This window comes from Barbus barbus (assembly GCF_936440315.1).
Source record: "Barbus barbus genome assembly, chromosome: 9".
Classification (NCBI taxonomy): Eukaryota; Metazoa; Chordata; class Actinopteri; order Cypriniformes; family Cyprinidae; genus Barbus; species Barbus barbus.
In genome coordinates, this window is record NC_136737.1 from 29,067,626 (window position 1) to 29,088,030 (window position 20,405).

At 38.9% G+C, this 20,405-nt stretch overlaps 1 protein-coding gene across 6 annotated transcripts in view; it reads left to right on the forward strand.

Annotated features, from left to right (window-relative positions):
• Positions 1-5,367, forward strand: part of LOC306874646 (NLR family CARD domain-containing protein 3-like) — a 45,258-nt gene extending 39,891 nt beyond the window's left edge. For 4 of the 6 annotated variants that reach the window (XR_013784641.1, XR_013784642.1, XR_013784643.1 and 1 more), the window contains exons 12-14: positions 428-601; positions 3,929-4,102; positions 4,187-4,956. Coding sequence is in view for 2 of the 6 variants with exons in the window: in XM_079424814.1 (XP_079280940.1) it covers positions 428-601; positions 3,929-4,102; positions 4,187-4,193 (355 nt within the window). In the remaining 4 variants the exon portion in view is untranslated. Of the gene's footprint in view, positions 1-427; positions 602-3,928; positions 4,103-4,186 lie in introns of all 6 variants that reach the window. The other 2 variants (XM_079424814.1, XM_079424815.1) reach the window with 1 other exon arrangement.
• Positions 5,368-20,405: the final 15,038 nt, after the last annotated feature.

Sequence of the window (20,405 nt, forward strand, 5' to 3'; positions counted from 1 at the left end):
AGAGAGAGAGAGTGCGCGTGTGTGTGTGTCTGTGAGAGTGTGTGCGTGTGTGTGTGTGTCTGCCCGTGTGTGTGTGTCTGTGAGAGTGTGTGTGTGTGTGTGTGTGTGTGTGTGTGTGTCTGCCCGTGTGTGTGTGTGTGTCTGTGAGAGTGTGTGCGTGTGTGTGTGTGTGTCTGCCCGTGTGTGTGTGTGTGTGAGAAAGTGACAGTTGAGATTCAAATTCATGAACATTCCTCCATTGTAAGTCTATGGGATTTTTTTTGTCTGTTTTTTCGTCCGCTGTGTGAACATCGTAGGTCCGATCACTTAGAAAAGATACAACACTCCTCTCCTCAATGAGCCGGTTGATTTGACACCTCATTCATGGGTCTGTGACAAACAGTGAATGAACTTAACTCATCTTTAGTTTTTCTCTTTCTCTCTGCAGGCTGTATAACTGCAGTATTGGAGAGGAAGGCTGTGCTGCTCTGATTTCAGCTCTGAGATCAAACCCCTCACACCTGACAGAACTGAATCTGAGCTGTAATAATCCAGGAGACTCAGGAGTGAAGCTGCTCTCTGCTCTACTGGAGGATCCACACTGTAAACTACAGAAACTACAGTAAGTGTTATTATATTATTAAACACAAAAACTGTGTGAAAATACTGCCAAACAAAAACATTTCATGTTAAAGCGATAGTTCACCCAAAAATTAAAACTCTGTCGTCACTTTAATTATCTTCAAATAATTTCAAAACAGCATGACTGTCTTCTGTGAACATAAGAGAAGATATTTAGAGAATTGTTTTTTATCCACACAATGGAAAGCAATAATACCCAAACTTTGGTTACACTGTAAAAATGTCAGACCTCCTCAACTCTCCAACAAATTTTCTAGTGACTGATTACATCTACATTTTTCCATTGAACCAATTGTATTTCTGCTAACTGAATTTGATCAATTGTGGCAACAGTCTGTTATCTGTTGAAATTAAACAACTGCTAACTGTCCAAAAATTAAACGTACAGATCCAAAGTTATCCAATCCATGATTTACATGTTCTCTGTGGCACCAAGTCTTGTGTAATTGAATCAGTTGAAGAGTATTAAACTGTCCCAACACAGGCATAATCTCTCCTGTGTATGTTTTCAACATGACTCTAGTGTCCTCCAGTGGCTCTGCTGAGAACGCAGCCTGGAAATGTTTCTCAGATACAGTTTCTTACAATCATGTTTGCACTAATAATAGAACCCTCATGTCATTTTTCAAAACTCTAGACACAAAACTCAAAACAGTCATTATTTGTAACACAGGCTATCCAATGTTCAAAACTCTGCATGTTGCATTCATATCTTTAAAGAAGCCTTGCATTTGCAGAAGCATTGGTTCAAAATACAAATTTATGAAATATCATAAGAACATTACTTTAGATCCCCCACTCACAAGACACCCATAGTTTCACTGTTTAGTTGTTAGTACAATCATTAAATATAGTTGTTCAAAACACATGATGCAACTTTCATTATGATTCTACACATTCATACATCATTGAGAAAAGTACAGACACTGGAAACATTACAATTTGAAAATTATTGATGAAATAATCAACACAACAGGTTTTTCAAAAAACTTTCAATAAGAAAAAAAAGATAAGAAAAAACGACTTTAAGCCTACAGTAAAATGTCAACTGGAGTGTCCCTCACTGCACTTCTATGTTTTTATCAACCCTGTCTTGTGAGTTTGGCCACAGGTTCTCATCCACATCATAATGGATGTTTTCATCTTGGAAAAAATCTTCTGGTATGGCAAATACAGGCCTGACATCGGTCTCCTTTGATATCATTGCACATATCATCTTTGGCTTGGAGAAGAGGGACTTGTTTGTGAGGTCTATTGTGAACCTTTGACCTCCATGTGGAGAAAAACTCCTCAGTCGGGTTACAGTAAGGAAAGGGGAATATGGGGTAAATACAAGCTGATAAACTGTGCATGGGCCTGAAACCATGATTGCTCTCAGTGCCGCCGCTAGGAGTTTTGGGCCCATTGCACTGATTTTGCTTTGGGTCCCCTCAAAATCACATTCAGTGTGGGGTGGTTAGGCCCCCAGCGAACATCGGTCTGGGCCCGTCTCAACCGCTGGGCTCTCAACCTTTCATCCATGTCATGGCCTGCCTCATCCAAAAATATGAATGGTTTTCATCAGCTTCCAGCTCTATCAACCTCTAAAAAGACTAGGAAAAATAAATACTGATAACAATGATATAGATTTTTTGGGGATTTCTTTTCTCCCAACAACAGGCATCTTGAAACTGATCATACCTGAACATACTCAGTCCTCAGTTGCTTCTCTTTCGTAATGTTGTTCATAATTGCACTTTGAGCAGCTGTATCAGTTGATGGTTAGATCATTGCAATGAAATGAATAAACTCTCAATTCAGATGTAATGTGCGAGTTGTACTATGCGAGAAATAGTAATACTTTAATGTTAAGTTGTGTCAATTTGAACCTGTGATTCTAGTTCAATGAACAAAAGATCTTTGGCTCGTGTATTTTATCCAAGCATTTGTAAAAAGTGTTGTGTTTTGAAAAATGTGCATTTTGATCATCGGTTGTGAATTGTGTCTAGAGTTTTGAAAAATGACATGAAGGTTCTGTTATTAGTGCAAAAATTATTGTAAAAAACTGTAAGATACTCACGGCTGCGCCGGCATTCATTTCCATCATAATTTCCTTGCCATTTACATTAAATGTCTCTGTGAATTACTTTTTGCTGTTTTAATATGCGGCTTAATATTTACAAATACTAGTGTGTGTGTGTGTGTGTGTGTGCGCGCCTGTGCCTGTGTGTGTGTGTGAGAGAGAGTGTGTGTGACTGAGAGAGAGTGTGTGAGTGTGTCTGTGTGTGTGTGTGCGTGAGTGTGGGAAAGTGACAGTTGAGATTCAAATTCATGAACATTCCGTCATTGTAACTCTATGGGATTTTTTTGCCTGATTTTTTTTCGTCCGCTGTGTGAACATCGTAGGTCCAGTCGCTTAGAAAAGATACAGCACTCCTCTCCTCAATGATCCGGTTGATTTAACACCTCAATCATGAACTGAACAGATAGATTCCTCTTTATTAATCACTTCCCAAGTCTAGAGAAATAAATCATAAGACAAACTAGCGTTAGCATAAATCTGTTGTATTTTCCTCTTGTTACGGTTTGCTGCAGGAGTTATAGCAATGTGTTGTGAATCTAAAGGAACAAAACAAAAATTTATATGTTATTAGACACAGGCTAATAAACAGGCTATTAAGCACAATATATATATATATATATATATATATATATATATATATATATTGTGGTTAACCTTGCATCCTCTGAGTAAGTTGAGACTGGAGAGTTTGTGAGATTCATGACCTCCGGTCGGAGTGAGACTCAAACACAACATTGAGTCCCTGATGAATGAATAATTGAAAATATAGGATGTACAGAATAATCAAATATCTCCATTTAAACTAACCAATATCTGTGATTAGTTACTAATTAGAAACACATTCTAAATTTAATGATCACTTGAGAATTGGAGTTAGATTAAAGCACGAGTAGTAGACCTTCACACATTATGCCTTCATCCACGCCGCTGCATTTCATCATTGAGCCGATTAGTGATCCTTACAAGACTTATATATCATAGTTACACTATAATGTTACTCTTATTTTAACATTATCACCTGTATAGTACTACAAATGGTTTGAGGAGTGAAAACGATGAACTAGTTCAGCATCACAATCAGGAATCATGTAGAGTGAGTTAAATTAATGTCTCAGCTGCTGGCAAGATAAAATCTCTATAGCACCGATCCTGGTGTGAGAGAGAAAAGCAGAGCTCATACAAACACTCTCACCCTAAAGCTGAAACACAATCCCAGAGATCATTCATGTTCTTCACTCTCTGCAGGCTGATGAACTGCAGTATTGGAGAGGAAGGCTGTGCTGCTCTGAGTTCAGCTCTGAGATCAAACCCCTCACACCTGACAGAACTGGATCTGAGATTTAATAAACCAGGAGATTCAGGAGTGAAGCTGCTCTCTGCTCTACTGGAGGATCCACGCTGTAAACTACAGAAACTACAGTAAGTTATTGATTCAATTATGTAATTTATTATCTTGTATTAAAGCAGATCTTAGTGTATTTGATCTTTCTCTCTATTGTACAGTATTTGACAGAGGAAACTCCACAAGCTCCAAACAAGTGAATCAAAACAACACGTCCTGAACAAGACTGTCACCTGGACATTAATACTGATACTGATCCAGCAGTTTCATACGTGAAGGATTTTATTATTAATTTTTATTCTGCCTACATTTTTTTTCCAGTCTCATGGGAACATTTGTTTAAATAATTAGATTGGACATACTAACTGCACTGTAATAATGTAGTGTGAAAGTACAGTATATTCCAGGTTAATAACTGCATTGCTTTCACAGTAATTTCACAGTGGGGCTTCTCTTGTATTGAACTGCACTCTCAGTAATTTCTTGTAAACAAACAGCGTCATACTGTGTTTTGTGCTGTGCATATGTATGAAGGTCCCCAGCATGTAATGCAGCATGAATAAATCATGCTGTAGAGTTTTATTTTTTATAATTCTTGTTGGTTTTGTGTTTTAAGTCAGAAATTTGAATATGAATATGCTAGGTCAAAGACAACAGTATAGTATATGACAGTCATGATCACAGTTTACCAGCAGAGTGCTCCAGTCTCAAGGAGAGAGTTTGACATAAAACATACTGTAATAAACTAAATCAATTAAATATGTAAAACATCAATTATTTATAAATAGATCTCTATTTTAACAGATCTAACTATGACCCCTCTGGGATTCACAAATCTTGGTAAATCTTTGCTTTGAATATTTTTTGCCAAGCTTTCTTCCAATGTGTATTATTCAATAATTACTCTTTTGTGGTAACTTTGTTGTCATGGAAATAAAATAAAATAAAAAAATACTGTTTAATATATTTATTAAGACATATTGGGTCAAATATATCTTTACCCCTGAAAAGCACACTGTAGTTTTTTTTCCCTGTGTTAAATAGTTTTGGTGTCTTAAAGTAAGCCCAGAGGATTACACTTACAAAATAAATATTAATAAGAAATACTTCAGTTGTTTCAAGCTATCAGGCTAAATTAACGACTGCAACAATTTATCCCCTGGTCATGCCACATCCCTAGAAAAATACATGTGTTGTTTATGATAATCAGTTTATTGCCAAAGCATGGCATTTCAGGACACAATGAAAACAAGCAACAGTATCCAGCAATATCCTGTCTTATTCTTATTTGAAGGGACATGTCTTCCTTTTTTATTCTTCACCTGTTCAGCTGTCATGTTATAAACAAACAAACACAAACATGTTTGGTGTCTACTGAGAAGCATCACAGATCAGAATCTTTGTGAAAATAATGACTTACAACTGTGACTCAGTCCTATTACTATAAAGACAGCATTAGCATCTCTGGGAATGCAGTGATAAGATTACAAGTCAGGTTTTGGAAAATAACATTTCAAATGGAATAGAATGGGACAAATTAGTTGATTAAAATAGCCGTCTTTCATCACTCACCTTAGACGGAGTTTGATGTCTTTGGACTTCAGCTGTTGAGGTGTCTCAGGCTTTAGATCAGGAAGACATCCAAGATGTGCAATTTAATGAATGGGCTCCCAATACTAGGTTTGTGGACAGTCAGAAAGTGAGATTAGATGCAGATTGATGCATGTGACTCAGAAGGAGCAGTAGAGCATCCTACAATATGAGTTGACCTTAATTAACCTGTTGTTACTCTGTACACAAATCAACTTATTTTGCTCTATTGCATAAAATGACCAACTTATAGCACAGGCTGTGTGACAGAGCAGCACTGGTTTACATACATCCTTATTGTTTCAGTTTTCTTACCTGCTAAGGAGCTGTGGGTGCACACACACCGTTAGCGCTCAAACACACCACACTTAACCCATCGTTTACATCCCTACCATCTGTTACAGACCAAACACACACATGCACATGATAAGGGGCCTATGAGAGGGCCTTGGGTTTACCCATCACTTTACCCCATGATGGTCATAAATACTGCGTATGAGTGAAAAAGAACATTTTGCTTATAATTTTCATTTTTTTATATTAAAAAAAATAAAATATATATATATATATATATTCTATTTATATTTATCTGGTTACACTACTTTTAGCATTATGTTTCAACTTTTATAAATTAGTATGTTGTGTGTTTTTCAGAATGTATGCTAATGTATGTTTTACCGTTTGATTCCATCACTGATCTAATATTGTCTGAGAGTCTAATTGTGTTTTTCCTTATAAATGCTACAGCGTCCATATTTTCTTCAGAAGTCAGAAAGAGCTTTATTATCAACTATGTTTACACACACAAGGAATTAGACGACAGCTTCCAGTGCAGAAGAAATAACTGATTTATTCTTGATAGGCCTATTATATTGTCAAATGTTGCATTGTTGATGGTAATAAGTTCAAGCATGTGGCTGACCCTACAGGTTTATTCCTAAACAGATGTTCTCTCTTATAAACAATACAGTACTGTACGAACGGTTCGCGAATCGGTTCGACTGAATCACTCAAAAGAACGACTCGTTAGCGAGTGGCCTCCTGAACACGTGATTTAGCGCCGCCTGTCGACCGACCGCAGATCGCATCTGCTCCACATTTTCTTCTGAAGCGAAGCTCCGCCTCTGAACATCGCAAATCTGTGTATGTGAGAGATGAAAGCCGTCCGGACCGTGTGCATGAGCAGTGAGGTCCTCGACCATCGCAGTTAGTGGTGGAAATTTTGATTCTTTCCAGAGACTCGTTCATTTTTCGTTCGTTCACCAAAATGATTCGTTCAGATTCGTTCACTAATTCGTTCAGTGACCATTTTTCCATATTACACAAATACGTCAGCATGTGCGGCAAAATGTGTTGTTCAACTAACGTATTTACTTGTTACAAAATAAAAACTGATTTGGCTTCATTAAAAAGTGTGCCCTTCTCATTAAATGAATAAAATAAGTCTAAATAAGTGATCAAAGTCATTACTCTTTTTATCTTTTAAATTACACTCTTTTCGGATGACCAAAGCACAAGTGTTTTTTTATTTGTTTGCATACTAGGCTAGTTAACATTTAATTGTTTAGGCAGAGATTTACACGTTCAAATCTGAGATTATGTTAAACGAGGAGTTATGTTCTGTATGTAAAATATGAATATAAACAAGCGTGCACAGTACGGATACCTGTGCTTTGCATCCGCTTTCTGCTGATTGATGAACTAGATTGACAGAATGGCCGACCTACCCGGTCAACGAACTGGGTATAGCTACCAGTTCGTTCAATTCGTTCACGAACGGGAGATCTCTCTCTCGTTCAGACTCAAAACAGAGCCATCTCGGTCAATGATGCTATTATATTCGTTCGTTCGATCCAACCAATTACATGCCCCTTCTAAACCCGAGCTGAAATGCTATTTGCTGACGTGAGTCACGTGACGCAAATGAGATGGGATGACGTGACGCAAATAATCAATACTGCCATATTTTTTTATGTTTCACAGTTTTTAAACAAACAAAAGTGCATGACATGACTAACATAATGAAATATTTTTTTATTTAAAAGTATGTAACTGTTCAAACGTAAAACAACAATAATATAAATAAATAAAACGAAATGATAAATAAAAAAAATAAAACAATAATATAAAAAAATAAAACAAAGAACCAGTTGTTCGAACGACGAACGTAATAATGAGACGAGATGTATGTATGTAACAGTTCATTTGACTCTTTCAAACTCAAAGCAACTCAATGAAGGGCGTATTCGTTCACTAGATTCAACAAATCACATGCTCCGTCCTCGTATCATACTCGAAGGCTATTGGCTCGAGGTTTAGTCATTCTTTGACAGATGAAACGGTCCAGAGCTACGCATGCGCGCAATAGCGGCGCGCTGCGGTGGAGGGAGGAATTTCAGTGAACGAGAAATATGAGTCAATGGATTACGTGAACGAGAATGATTCGTTCACCTAAAAGATTCGTTCAAAAAGAACGATTCGTTCACGAACGTAACATCACTAATCGTAGTCCAGCTTGAGCTTCGGTTCGGTGATGGCCGCGGCTGTGGAGAGAGGAGGGGTCCGGGCCGCCTTCATGAACCCGGGGCTCGGTGCACCCGCTCCCGCACCCGCCCCCGCTGCGCCCGGAGGATCAGCCATGTCCGGAGCTGGGGGCTCGGGCTCGGGTGCGGCGGGTTTGGGTCCCATCATGCCTGTGCCTATGAATTTATTCGCAACGTGGGAGATTGACCGCTCATCTCCGAGCTGTGTTCCGAGGTACATCAAACCTAATGCTATTGTTCATGTGTGTAAATAAAGCTTCAGGACACTAATGCATTTCGTTGCTTGCATGCTCTTCTGTGCAACATGGGCTTTAACTTGAGCATGTTATGCTGAAGGAGGTCAAAACAAAACTTGTGCATTCAGTGTTGCGATGGTGCTGTGTTATGACACATGGAAACATTAATATGTTCATTGTGTGGACAATTATGTTGGCAAGTGTCTGTTTGAACACAGAAAACATCAATAGTTGACCGGATTAATGTGCATGTTTCGTAAAGCGGGTCACAACAAATCAGATTCATGCAATGTTGTGATGCTGAAAAACGAAATATTTGGAAACATATGTCAGAGAGCTTTATATAGGTGCATTTCTTGTGTGTTTAGTTTGGTTTATATACACATAAAATCACAAGTAATCAGCATGTTTTGGGTGTCATATAAACAGAGGTGGGTAGTAACGAGTTACATTTACTTCGTTACATTTACTTGAGTACATTTTTTGGGTAACTAATACTTTTAGAGTATATTTTAAAATGGGTACTTTTACTCTTACTCATGTATATTTTTAGAGAAAAAACGGTACTTTTACTTCGTTACTGTGGGCGACTCTCCTCTCGTTACTGTATCTTAATGCAATACAAGTTAAAAATGCTTCAGTTTATTCCAAACGCGCCGTCTACTTTTCTCTGGGCAATGAACGATGCCCATTCGCGAATGATTCATTCTTTTGAGTCGATTCTGTTTAAAGGCTTTATCAAACCAGATGGCAAACCAGTGAATCGGTTCGCGAATCAGTTTGAATGATTCGTTCAGTTCCCTGCCGCACGCGCTGAGTCTCTGAAGCGGTTCTCACTCAGATAACAGAGAGTTTAAGAACATCATCAAGAGCGCTGAAGACGTGGCTTTGGATCTACAGTCAGTTGAAAGAAAATCTGCAAAGGCTTGTTTGCTAGAGCTATATGAAGATCTTTTATTAGATGAACACCGCGTGTGCGGTCTACTGTTCCACTCCACAGGTAACTTATAGGCCACGATACCACTATGACATTACCAGTTTGTTGTACATGTACCTTACATTAAATACAATGTATAATCTATACATTAAATAAGCTGTCACCGAGTATGAAATGAACACCCGCGTTAGCTCTGCGCAGCGGCGCGCGGCCTGTTCTAGACACAATTAATATTCATATTTTTACAATATTTACGCTTGCAAAAATATAGGCTACATTTGTTTACATTTTGCAGAACAGAAGATCCGTCAATATGCATTTGTTTCGTTATGTTCAGAGCAGTCATGTGAGGCGTTTTCAGAGGTTTCAGTGTCAGAGGTTATAGGATAATACATAATTAATTTACTTTAAAATATTATTTAATTCAGTGATGCAAATCTGAATTTTCATCAGCTGTTACTCCAGTTTTCGGAGTCATATGATCCTTCAGAAATCATTATAATATATCGGTTTATTACCAGTGTTGGAAACAGTTTTGCTGCTTAATATTTTTTGGAACCTGTGACATTTTGTTCAGTATTCTTTGATGAATAGAAAGCAGCACTGATAATAAATCAACATGATTTCTGAAGGATTATGTGACTCTGAAGACTGGGGTAAAGGCTGATGAAAATTCAGATTTGCATCACTGAAATAAATTACATTAAAATATATATATATATATATATATATATTTTGAACGGCAGTGTGTGTGTGTGTGTGTGTGTGTGTGTACATGTACACATTACATAAATGTAATCTATATATCTAAATAAAAATAGACTATATTCAGTACCTATATGATCCAAAGTAACTAGTAACTAACTACTTGAGTAGTTTTTTTATCCGATACTTTTTTACTCTTACTCAAGTAACTATTCAGACTATTACTTTTACTTGAGTAAATATTTCTAGAAGTACTTTTACTTTTACTTGAGTACAGTTTTTGGCTACTCTACCCACCTCTGCATATAAACACACCCACTAAAGTTAAAGCATAGCAAAGACAGGACAGTGTGTTTGGATCATGCTTAGTTTAGATGACCTGAAAATGTTCAAATTGACTTTCAGAGCCTGTGATCAACAACTTTATATTTAGGAAGGGTTGTTTTAGTGCCTCATTTCAATATCTTTCTTCCAGATTGGATTTTGTAGTTGTCAAACATTATAAAGTTAAAGCAAGCACATCCTCTGTTTGTTGTTTTCAAGGGCAGGGTGTTTTCTGCTGTCTTCAGATGCAGTCTTAGCACAATAAGGGATCTTAAAGACAGCAAGATTAAACAAACAGTCGAAGGTGGGCTCGGTGATCAGCTGCTTCATCAGAATAAAGCTGCAGAACTGGCCCAGCTGTGTTGAGATGACTGTAGGATGTGGGTTCACCGACTGTAAATACATGATTGATAGAACAATATGTTTGAATAAAGCTTTGTTTCATGTGTTGCTGACTTGTGTTTATTTATTGTACTTTTATTTACATTTTACTCATTTATTCATGTTTCCTGTTGTTGTCAGTAAATAAAATCTAATTGTTTTTTTTAACACATGCATTAATTCATTACTTGACTGAAAATTGAGATGTATTCACCTTGGCTGCATTTGTCTCGTGTATGAAAAAACAAATAACATTTAGCTTGTTTTACTAAAAACATATAATTATTGGTCAGCATTTATCATTATTATTGTTCATAAGTGTTGGGCTACCAATGCTTTCTGAGGTAATCTTAATTTCTAAGTAGTAATGATTTCATTTTTGGAGTAAAATCAACAGTCTTCTCCAAAGACGAGATCTTTGAGCAGCTGATCAGCGTCTCCTTTGAGCAGATATTACAAACATTGCAAACATGGAAGAAAACGTACTAGGTAGGGTTGTGGATTTATTGATGCTATGAGGTGTTTGTGCACCTGTCGCTCTTATTTTCCTAATTGTATTATTATTTATTATTACTGAAGAACATACAAGCTCAGGGAAATATGGCACAATGAACATCATAATGAAAAAAACAGAAAACATAACCATAATGCAGGGTTGTCCAAACTACGGCCCGCTATCACTCCTGTGTACTGGCCCAAGTCAGGACCAGTTATGGCCCATGTGTGGCCCTTGTCTGCAAACCAGACCTGGTCCACACTAGGACCGTAAGTCATTGCGGTATGTGGGCTAAGTGAAAGATGATTTTGTGGGCCGGAGCTGGGCCAGAGAAAAATCGCTATGTGGGCCTATTCTGGTCCTATATGCTGGACCAGATGGGTTCCATATGTCATCCTCAACAAAACCATAACCAAGCCACTTGATACACACCCCTCCCAGATGAACAGTCACAACAACGACAATATTCTGAACAAATATTTAATCATGTTTAATCAGCAAACAAAGTTGAATGAATCTCACACCTAACAGACAGCATTATGGTCAGTTCACACTTCCACAAAAACTATATAAAAAAAACATGCTTATTTGTTTTGCTTGGTCAGTGTGTTCACCCTGTTGGGGTATGGCAGTGTGAATTGGCTTTTAGGTGCTTTGGAAAAAAAAAAAAAATATATATATTAGGGCCGGGACTCGATTAAAATAATTAATCTAATTAATTAGAGGCTTTGTAATTAATTAATCGAAATTAATCGCATTTTAATCGCATATAAATATTTGACCTGAGAACAGTGAGAAGTACGTTTTTTTATATGGATTTTTAAATTTCCCATCCACAGGGCCAACCAAAGCGGTCTCATCAGCTTCTTTGTCCATGTTCACTGTGGTTTGTTTTTGGCTGTTTCTCAATATGCGTTCTTCAGCGATTTTTTTTATTTTTTATTATTTTTTTATTATGAAAATCAAAAGATTTACAAGCAAAATAGGCTTTAAATGAATAAACTTAAGACATAGAAGCGTTCTTCAGCGATCTTGCGTCCTTGTGTTCTCGTTCTACGTCATCATTAACTGTCGAAGTTCAGTTCCAATTCTCAAGAACGCAAGTACAGAGGATGCATGAAAGTGCCCGGATATGTTCTTGAAACTGAGGATGCATCGAGTGCAGACTTGAGAGAATCGAGCCGTTAGAAATCCCAGAAAACGCTGTGGCTGGCCGGTGTACGGAAGCCTGTAAGCTTTAAAGTCGCTCTCACAAATACTTAACGGCTCTTCAAGTTGAAAGTAAACATTTATCGTTTTGTTTTGGTTCATTTTAATAAAGTTATAAGACCCGGAGAAAGTCTGCATTTTTATTGGCATATTAAAATGAATCTTAACAGTAAAACATATAACGCTGTAAAATAAAAATAGGGGTGGTGATGGCGCAGTGGATAAGACACATGCCTTTGGTGTGAGAGACCCGGGTTCGAATCCACTGTGAGACACCAATGTGTCCCTGAGCAAGACACTTAACCCCTAGTTGCTCCAGAGGCGTGCGACCTCTGACATATATAGCAATTGTAAGTCGCTTTGGATAAAAGCGTCAGCTAAATGAATAAATGTAAATGTAATAAAACAATACAATTAAGTTATATGAAAGTAATATCTATAATAGTATGAAATGTTTTAATAAGTTATGACATTTTGTAATATTTATTGTTCATTGGCCGTTTCGGTAACACTTTCTATGAAGCCCGTATTTATAATACATTATAAAGGTATTCTTAAGGCATTATAATGAATGCATATTGCATTATAAATAACTTTATAATATGTTGTATCATCTCATTAATATTCATAAGAACAGTTTTAATGTATTATAATAGTTACTTATTTGTGGTTATAGCTTTTAAGAGTAGGATGATGTATAACACACAATGAACACGATTCATCTGCAAAAGTTACAATGGATTAGATTTCTCATAGTTATAATGTATTATAAGTCTCATATCTTGCCATGTTACTTATGTCACTTTACTTAAAGCAGACAAAGACCACTTATAAGTAATAATAATAATAATTATATATATGTATATATATATATATATATAAGTTTGATTATTTTGATGGCACCCTTTAGATAGCTGTTGATATATTTAGTGTCTGCTAAATATACTGTATGCAAACACTTTATTTTGATGGTTCCTCAACAGACAAACTGAGTCTTTGCAAGTATGTGAACGTTCTACCTACCCTACCTAAGTCTACTGATACAATTAGTTATATATATATATAAACATTGCACTCGATATGTAGTAAGGTACTGTGCAGATCTTAAATAAACAATGTTGAGCTATGATATAGCTCATAAATTAAGTAGATTTTATATGGTGTTCATTGTGTTGTAACATGTCTGTTCCTGTTCAGTTCTGTTTTGACCTTATTTGGTAGTTCCTGTTCTGATTTAGTTAATTAGTAATCATCATTTTAGTCCTGTCACCTGTTCTGTGTTAATTATCTCGTTTGCTCTTGTGTTCCCTGGTCTTTATAAGTCTTGAGTTCCCTTGTCTAGATTGTCGTGTCTTAAAGTTAGGTTGAGTGGATTATGTCTAGTTATTCTGTGCCTTTTGTATTAGTGTTTTGATTTGTATTATTAAACCTCCGGTTATGAGTGAACCCCGCGCCTTCTTGCCTGCCTGGATGCTACTAACCGTGACAGAAGACACGACCGACACAGAAGATTAAACAGATCGTCGAAATGACTCCGGCTGAAGTCGCGCTGTATGGGTTGCGGCAGGGCGGCCTGAAGTTGGAGCGATATGTGGAGGTTTTCCTCGAGCTCGCCAACCAGGTGAGCTGGTGCGACGCAGCTCTAGGTGCACATTTCCTGCTGGGGTTGGATGACGAGATCATTCGCTGCGAGCTTCCCAAAGGTAGTTTTCCCCTGATCGAGCTTATTAATTTAATTTTCTGTCTTAATGGAATCGACGAAGAAGTCGAGGAAATTCCCCAAACTCGTCATCCCGCTCCAGCAGAAACGCACCGCGTCTCCCCAGCTCTTCCCACGCCAGGATCCTCCACATACCTCTCCAACGACTCCTCCCGCCTGCCCAACCATAAAGGTCCACCGCCCGCGGCGAAGAGGATCCCGCCGCAAAGGGCGATGTACGTTGCGCCGTTCGTGACGAAGAGGATCCCGCCGTGCACGGCGATGAATGTTCCGCCCGCGGCGAGGAGGAAACCGCCGAAAAGGGCGATGAACGTTGCGCCAGCAGCGGTGAGAAAAATTCCGCCGCCCACGCCTCAGATTCAGGACAGGGGGCTAATGGATGAGGCTCTTCCCCCGGAGTTCTCGGCTCCCGTTCTTTCTCCAATGTCTTATCAGTGCCCTCCAGTGCCTGCTCCTCGCAAGCGCACTCTGATGCCTGCTCCTCGCCAGTGCCATCCAGTGCCTGCTCCTCGTCTGTGTCCTCCCATCCCTGCACCTCGAAAGAGGGCCCCGTCCAGCCCACCTGAGTTCCCGCTGGCCCCGTCCAGCCCACCTGAGTTCCCGCTGGCCCCGTCCAGCCCACCTGAGTTCCCGCTGGCCCCGTCCAGCCCACCTGAGTTCCCGCTGGTCCCGTCCAGCTCTCCTTCGTCTCCGCTGGTTCTATCCAGCTTCGCGCCTCCCGTGCGCCCTCAAGTGTCCGCGCTGCAAGAGCGCCCTCAAGTGTCCGCGCTGCAAGAGCGCCCTCAAGTGTCCGCGCTGCAAGAGCGCCCTCCTGCATCTACGCTGGTCCCGTCCAGCTCTCCTTCGTCTACGCTGGTCCCGTCCAGCTCTCCTTCGTCTCCGCTGGTTCCGTCCAGCTCCGCGCCTCCAGAGCGCCCTCAAGTGCCCGCTCCTCCAGAGCGCCCTCAAGTGCCCGCTCCTCCAGAGCGCCCTCAAGTGCCCGCTCCTCCAGAGCGCCCTCAAGTGCCCGCTCCTCCAGAGCGCCCCCAAGTACCCGCTCCTCCAGAGCGCCCCCAAGTGCCCGCTCCTCCAGAGCGCCCCCAAGAGTCCGCTCCTCCAGAGCGCCCCCAAGAACCCTCTCCTCCAATGTGGCCCCCAGAGGGGAACTTTCCCAAAGAAATTTTGGGGGGGGGCCATATAGTCTCAGTCTGTGTGGCCAGGCCAAGGGCCAAGGCCACGGAGCACCCCGATCCGCCAAGGCCGCCCGAGGACCCCGATCCGCCATGGCCGTCCGAGGACCCCGATCCGCCATGGCCGTCCGAGGACCCAGTCCCGCCATGGCCTCCCGAATCTCCTGATCCGCCATGGCCTCCCGTGTCTCCAGATCGGCCATGGCCTCCCGACTCTCCAGATCGGCCATGGCCTCCCGAGGCTCCAGATCCACCATGGCCTCCCGAGTCTCCAGATCCGCCATGGTCTCCCGAATCTTCAGATCCGCCCTGGAGGCTTCCCTGTCGTATCCTGGTCCTGCTCCAGCCTCCAGGACGCCCACCCCCCCCCCCCCTCCCCGATGTTACTGTTACGGTGCGGGACGCACCTTCCGGGAGGGGGAGATACTGTAACATGTCTGTTCCTGTTCAGTTCTGTTTTGACCTTATTTGGTAGTTCCTGTTCTGATTTAGTTAATTAGTAATCATCATTTTAGTCCTGTCACCTGTTCTGTGTTAATTATCTCGTTTGCTCTTGTGTTCCCTGGTCTTTATAAGTCTTGAGTTCCCTTGTCTAGATTGTCGTGTCTTAAAGTTAGGTTGAGTGGATTATGTCTAGTTATTCTGTGCCTTTTGTATTAGTGTTTTGATTTGTATTATTAAACCTCCGGTTATGAGTGAACCCCGCGCCTTCTTGCCTGCCTGGATGCTACTAACCGTGACATGTGTGTTATAAATAATCATACTCTTAAAAGTTATAACCACAAATACATAACTACTATAATGTATTATAATTGTTGTTATGATTATTATTAACACATAATGTTTTTTATAATGCATTATGCATTCATTATAATGCCTTAAGAATACCCTTATAATGTATTATAAATACGGGCTTCATAGAAAGTGTTACCGCCGTTTCTTATGCTGAGACTATGAGGTCAGTTAAGCAGGAATGCAGTAACATCTCCATTCTCATAAGTGTGCGTTCTGTGTTCTCGCGTCCTTCCGAGTTCGTTCTTCCAAGGAAGCTTGGCAAGACCGGTCTCCACGAGAACGCAAGTCCGTTCTGCCTAGAACGCTAGTTGGTGCTCCAGTATAATCGGTCCGCCGAAACTCATCCAGTGAGAAACGTTCCGCGGTGCAAAAATAAGTGCGATTAAAATGCGTTAAAAAATTTAACGCGTTATTTTTGTGTAATTAATTAATCTAAATTAACGCGTTAAAGTCCCGGCCCTAATATATATATATATATATATATATATATATTAATGCTGTCAAATGATTAAATCGCATTCAAAATAAACGTTTTTGTTTACACAATATATCTGTGTACTGTGTATATTAATTTTGTATATATACATACAAACACATGCACATATGTATTTTGAAAATATTTACATGTATATACATTTATATTATACATAAGTATATTTAATATATAAACAACATATTTTTCTGAAATATATACATACATGTGTTTATATTTATAAAATTAATATACACAGTACACACACATATATTATGTAAACAAAAACTTATTTTGAATGGGATTAATCGCGATTAATCATTTGACAGCACTAATATATATATACAGTATATATATATATATATATATATATATATATATATAATGTTTACTCAGTTAACATAAAATTCTTAAATAAGGTACTTTCTCTATTTTTGCAATATTCAAGTGTTCATGTCCCTGAATAATATCTGCATGCACCGAACTCTGAAGAGTACACATAATATCTAGTAGACAGCAATCCTTGTGAGTGAGAAGTCTGGTGTGGAGGCTGGATCTGGAACTGATATCTGTCCAGGTTATCTGTCTTCACGAACTGTCCTGAAATACAATTCAAACAAACAATGTAGGCTCTTGTGAATGCTCATTTTGGCATCAATGGTGAAGAGTACAGAAAATTCTGCCGGACTGAAATTCAGTCTTTGGTGAATAGTCTTCAAGAGTGCAAATAAGATTTTCAGTTTTAAGTACTTTTAAGGCTCATGTAAGGTTTCCACAAGCAACAAAGTTTGCTTGAACAAAAACTTCACAACATTTAAAATTTGGAAAATAATATACATGCAGACCGTTACAGTTTAAAGTGAGGTACGTTCACAGTCCAGACAGCAACATAGTGTGCGGGCCGGATTTGGGCCGACACTGCTTGCTGTCTGGGCTCTGGTTCTGTCTTACCGTTATTAATTTTAATTTCAAATAACTTTTTTATTATCATCTGTCTTTTTTCGAAATTATGATGGACCCCTCTGTAGGTTGTGGTGTATGTAGTGTCCTCAGTGCAGAGTTGAACGAGATGGCCTTGTAGGACATACAGGAAATATCTGATATTTATTTGATATTTATTGAATGTTTGAGGTTTTACTTACTAGTCAGATGGTTCATGGCGCTTTGGAGATGTTCTTCGACAAGAGACCCGTCCCAGCTCTGCAGCACGTCATTAGCATGGAAGAATATAGGAACAATATGTCACATAGCCAACAAAATGTAGTATACAATGTCAGGTTTATTAGACATAAACAAACTACAGCAAAACTGAAATGCATAAAAGAGAAATAATAATAATATATAACAAATCTTAAGATACCATTATTCATATTTTTAGGTTTTACAGCTGCATGATGATATAGTTACTATATTGTGAAATATGTTATTTAATAAGATTTCTCAGATCACCTGTGTTTCCTGTATCTCATGCCAGCAGATCCCATTACAAATCTTCTTGTAACTTCCCGTTTTAGGGGTTTCTTTTCTGACGCTCCTGAAATCACAGTACAATTTATCAATATTTGTTTGCAATTAAAGTTAAAAACATGTTTGAAATAGTTTCAGCCCATGTAAATGACGTCATCGAGTGAGCCCACAGTGCAGACTTTTAGTTGAAATTAATTAGCTTAGTGACTTCCTTTTATCTAGACAAAGTACCATCAAAACATTTACAAAACTATCAAAGCCGCTCATCTACACATAAAATGTGCTTAAAATCTCAAACGTTCATTAATAAGAGCTCAAATCTATAGTTAGCTTACCTCTAATAGTTAGCCTCTATAGCCTCTATAACTAGCCTCGCTAGTTAACAGTTGTGATGCTAACGGTCTTTTTGAAGACACTAAACCACTCCTGTAAATAAAGATTTGACAAAAACGTGTCAGTTACATGTAAGAAAGCGTCAGGAATGGTTGTATGTATTATTTGTGAAACTTTAGGGACTAAACTTACCTGAAAACAGCAGAGAGACAGTCTCTTGCTACTTGTCAGGTAGTGAGTTGACGCCGTTACCATGGTAACCTCCTCCACTCCAGTTTAAATACATTTGAATGTTCAACACGCGCGCCCATTGGCCCTGTCCACACGAACGCGGTTATTTTCAAAACTGCAGGTTTTTACTCGGGGTTTGGCCGTTCGTCCTCACGCAAACCCTGCACCAGGTCACTGATACACAACATTTTGAAAGCTCCTGCCAGGGTGAAGATTGTTTTGGCTTGTGATGTCGGAGCCTGTGCTGTTATCTCCGCCTACTGGAAACGTTTTCATGCTTCTGATTGACCAGCATGGCCTAAAACACAAAGTTACGTATTTACATACATAGTACATAAAAGTCAAATAAAATGTCCTGAAACTTCATCATGTGTTGTTTAAGTGGATATAATAGGCCTACATCTAACTGTAAATTGAATGAGAATTTGAAAGCAGTGAATGCAAAACATTGTTTGAAGTCATTTGTATAAAACAACAGGATATACTATTCCATAATATAAGATATAATGAGGCATGAATATAATTTCACATGTAAACACATAATTAATCTCACAATATGAGCTTCATGTTATGCATTTTAAAAATATATTTTCAATATGTAGTTCAATATATTTAACAGTGTTTCACATGTGAATATATTACCTTTCTTTATGGGAAAACAATAGGATTTTAGTCAAAAATATTTAAAATGGATTTTATATGTGGGTCAAGATCAGCCATACTTATGTGGCCCACATATCTATATTTGACATCTGGGCCAAATACTACATTTGACATCTGGCTCATGTCTTGTGTGCCGTCTTAAACCCGGTACCACCTCTGCCAAACCCGGGCATATACTCCCACATACTGTATGCCAGTGCCGGATGAATGCCAGCCGTGCCAGATGCAGGCCAAATCTGGGCCAAGTTTGTTTGCTGACTGGGAAGAAGGCATCCTGTCTCTGTGTGTGTGTGTGTGTGTGTGTGCAGTGGTGTCTAAGTACTTGAAAGCCATACTCAAGTAAAAGTACAGGTATCTTACCAAAAAATTACCTTTAACGACTTTTAAACGTACTTAAGTATTGAAAGTAAAAGTAAATGCAAAATGGAAAAGAAGCACATAAATATATATATATACAAAAATACTCATACAGCTTTAGTAGCAAGATTGTGTTCCGTTTAAACTCTTTCTTCCATTTTTTTATTTTTGGGTACGAATAAGAAGCACTTCATTCACTTGGATTTATAAAGCAATTTGTACTTTATTTAAACAATTAAACTGCAAGAAGTATTTATGCAGTCAAAAATATCAAGACTGAAAACACAACTTACCTCTGATTGTGGACACTCTTTCCCGAGATAAAGCTGGCTCTTCCTGTTCCCCGTGTGGCGAACATAAAGTGTGCGATGTCCACGTTCTCAACACCCTGATCCCCCCTTACTCTAAGATAAAAAACTAATTTAAATGACATTCAGCAAGGTTTACTTTTACTTTAGAATATGAAGTTATAATTTCTGGTATACAATTATGAGTTAATAAAAAAATCTGAAATATAAAAAACTGCCACTTCTCCAGATGTGTGTTTTGTCATGGCGAAAATACCTTGATGGTAAGCCATGAAGCTGGGTTGATCTCAGGAAGAATGAGAATGCAGTTGATGCTTTGTTATTTGTTGCAGCATCCAAGTACAAGATCTAATAAAACCACATGAAAAATTATAATCTTCTTGCAGCTATGAAGTTACATCCTAATAGCTGGCCTTGAGCTTTTAGTTTTGTTTAGTGAACAAA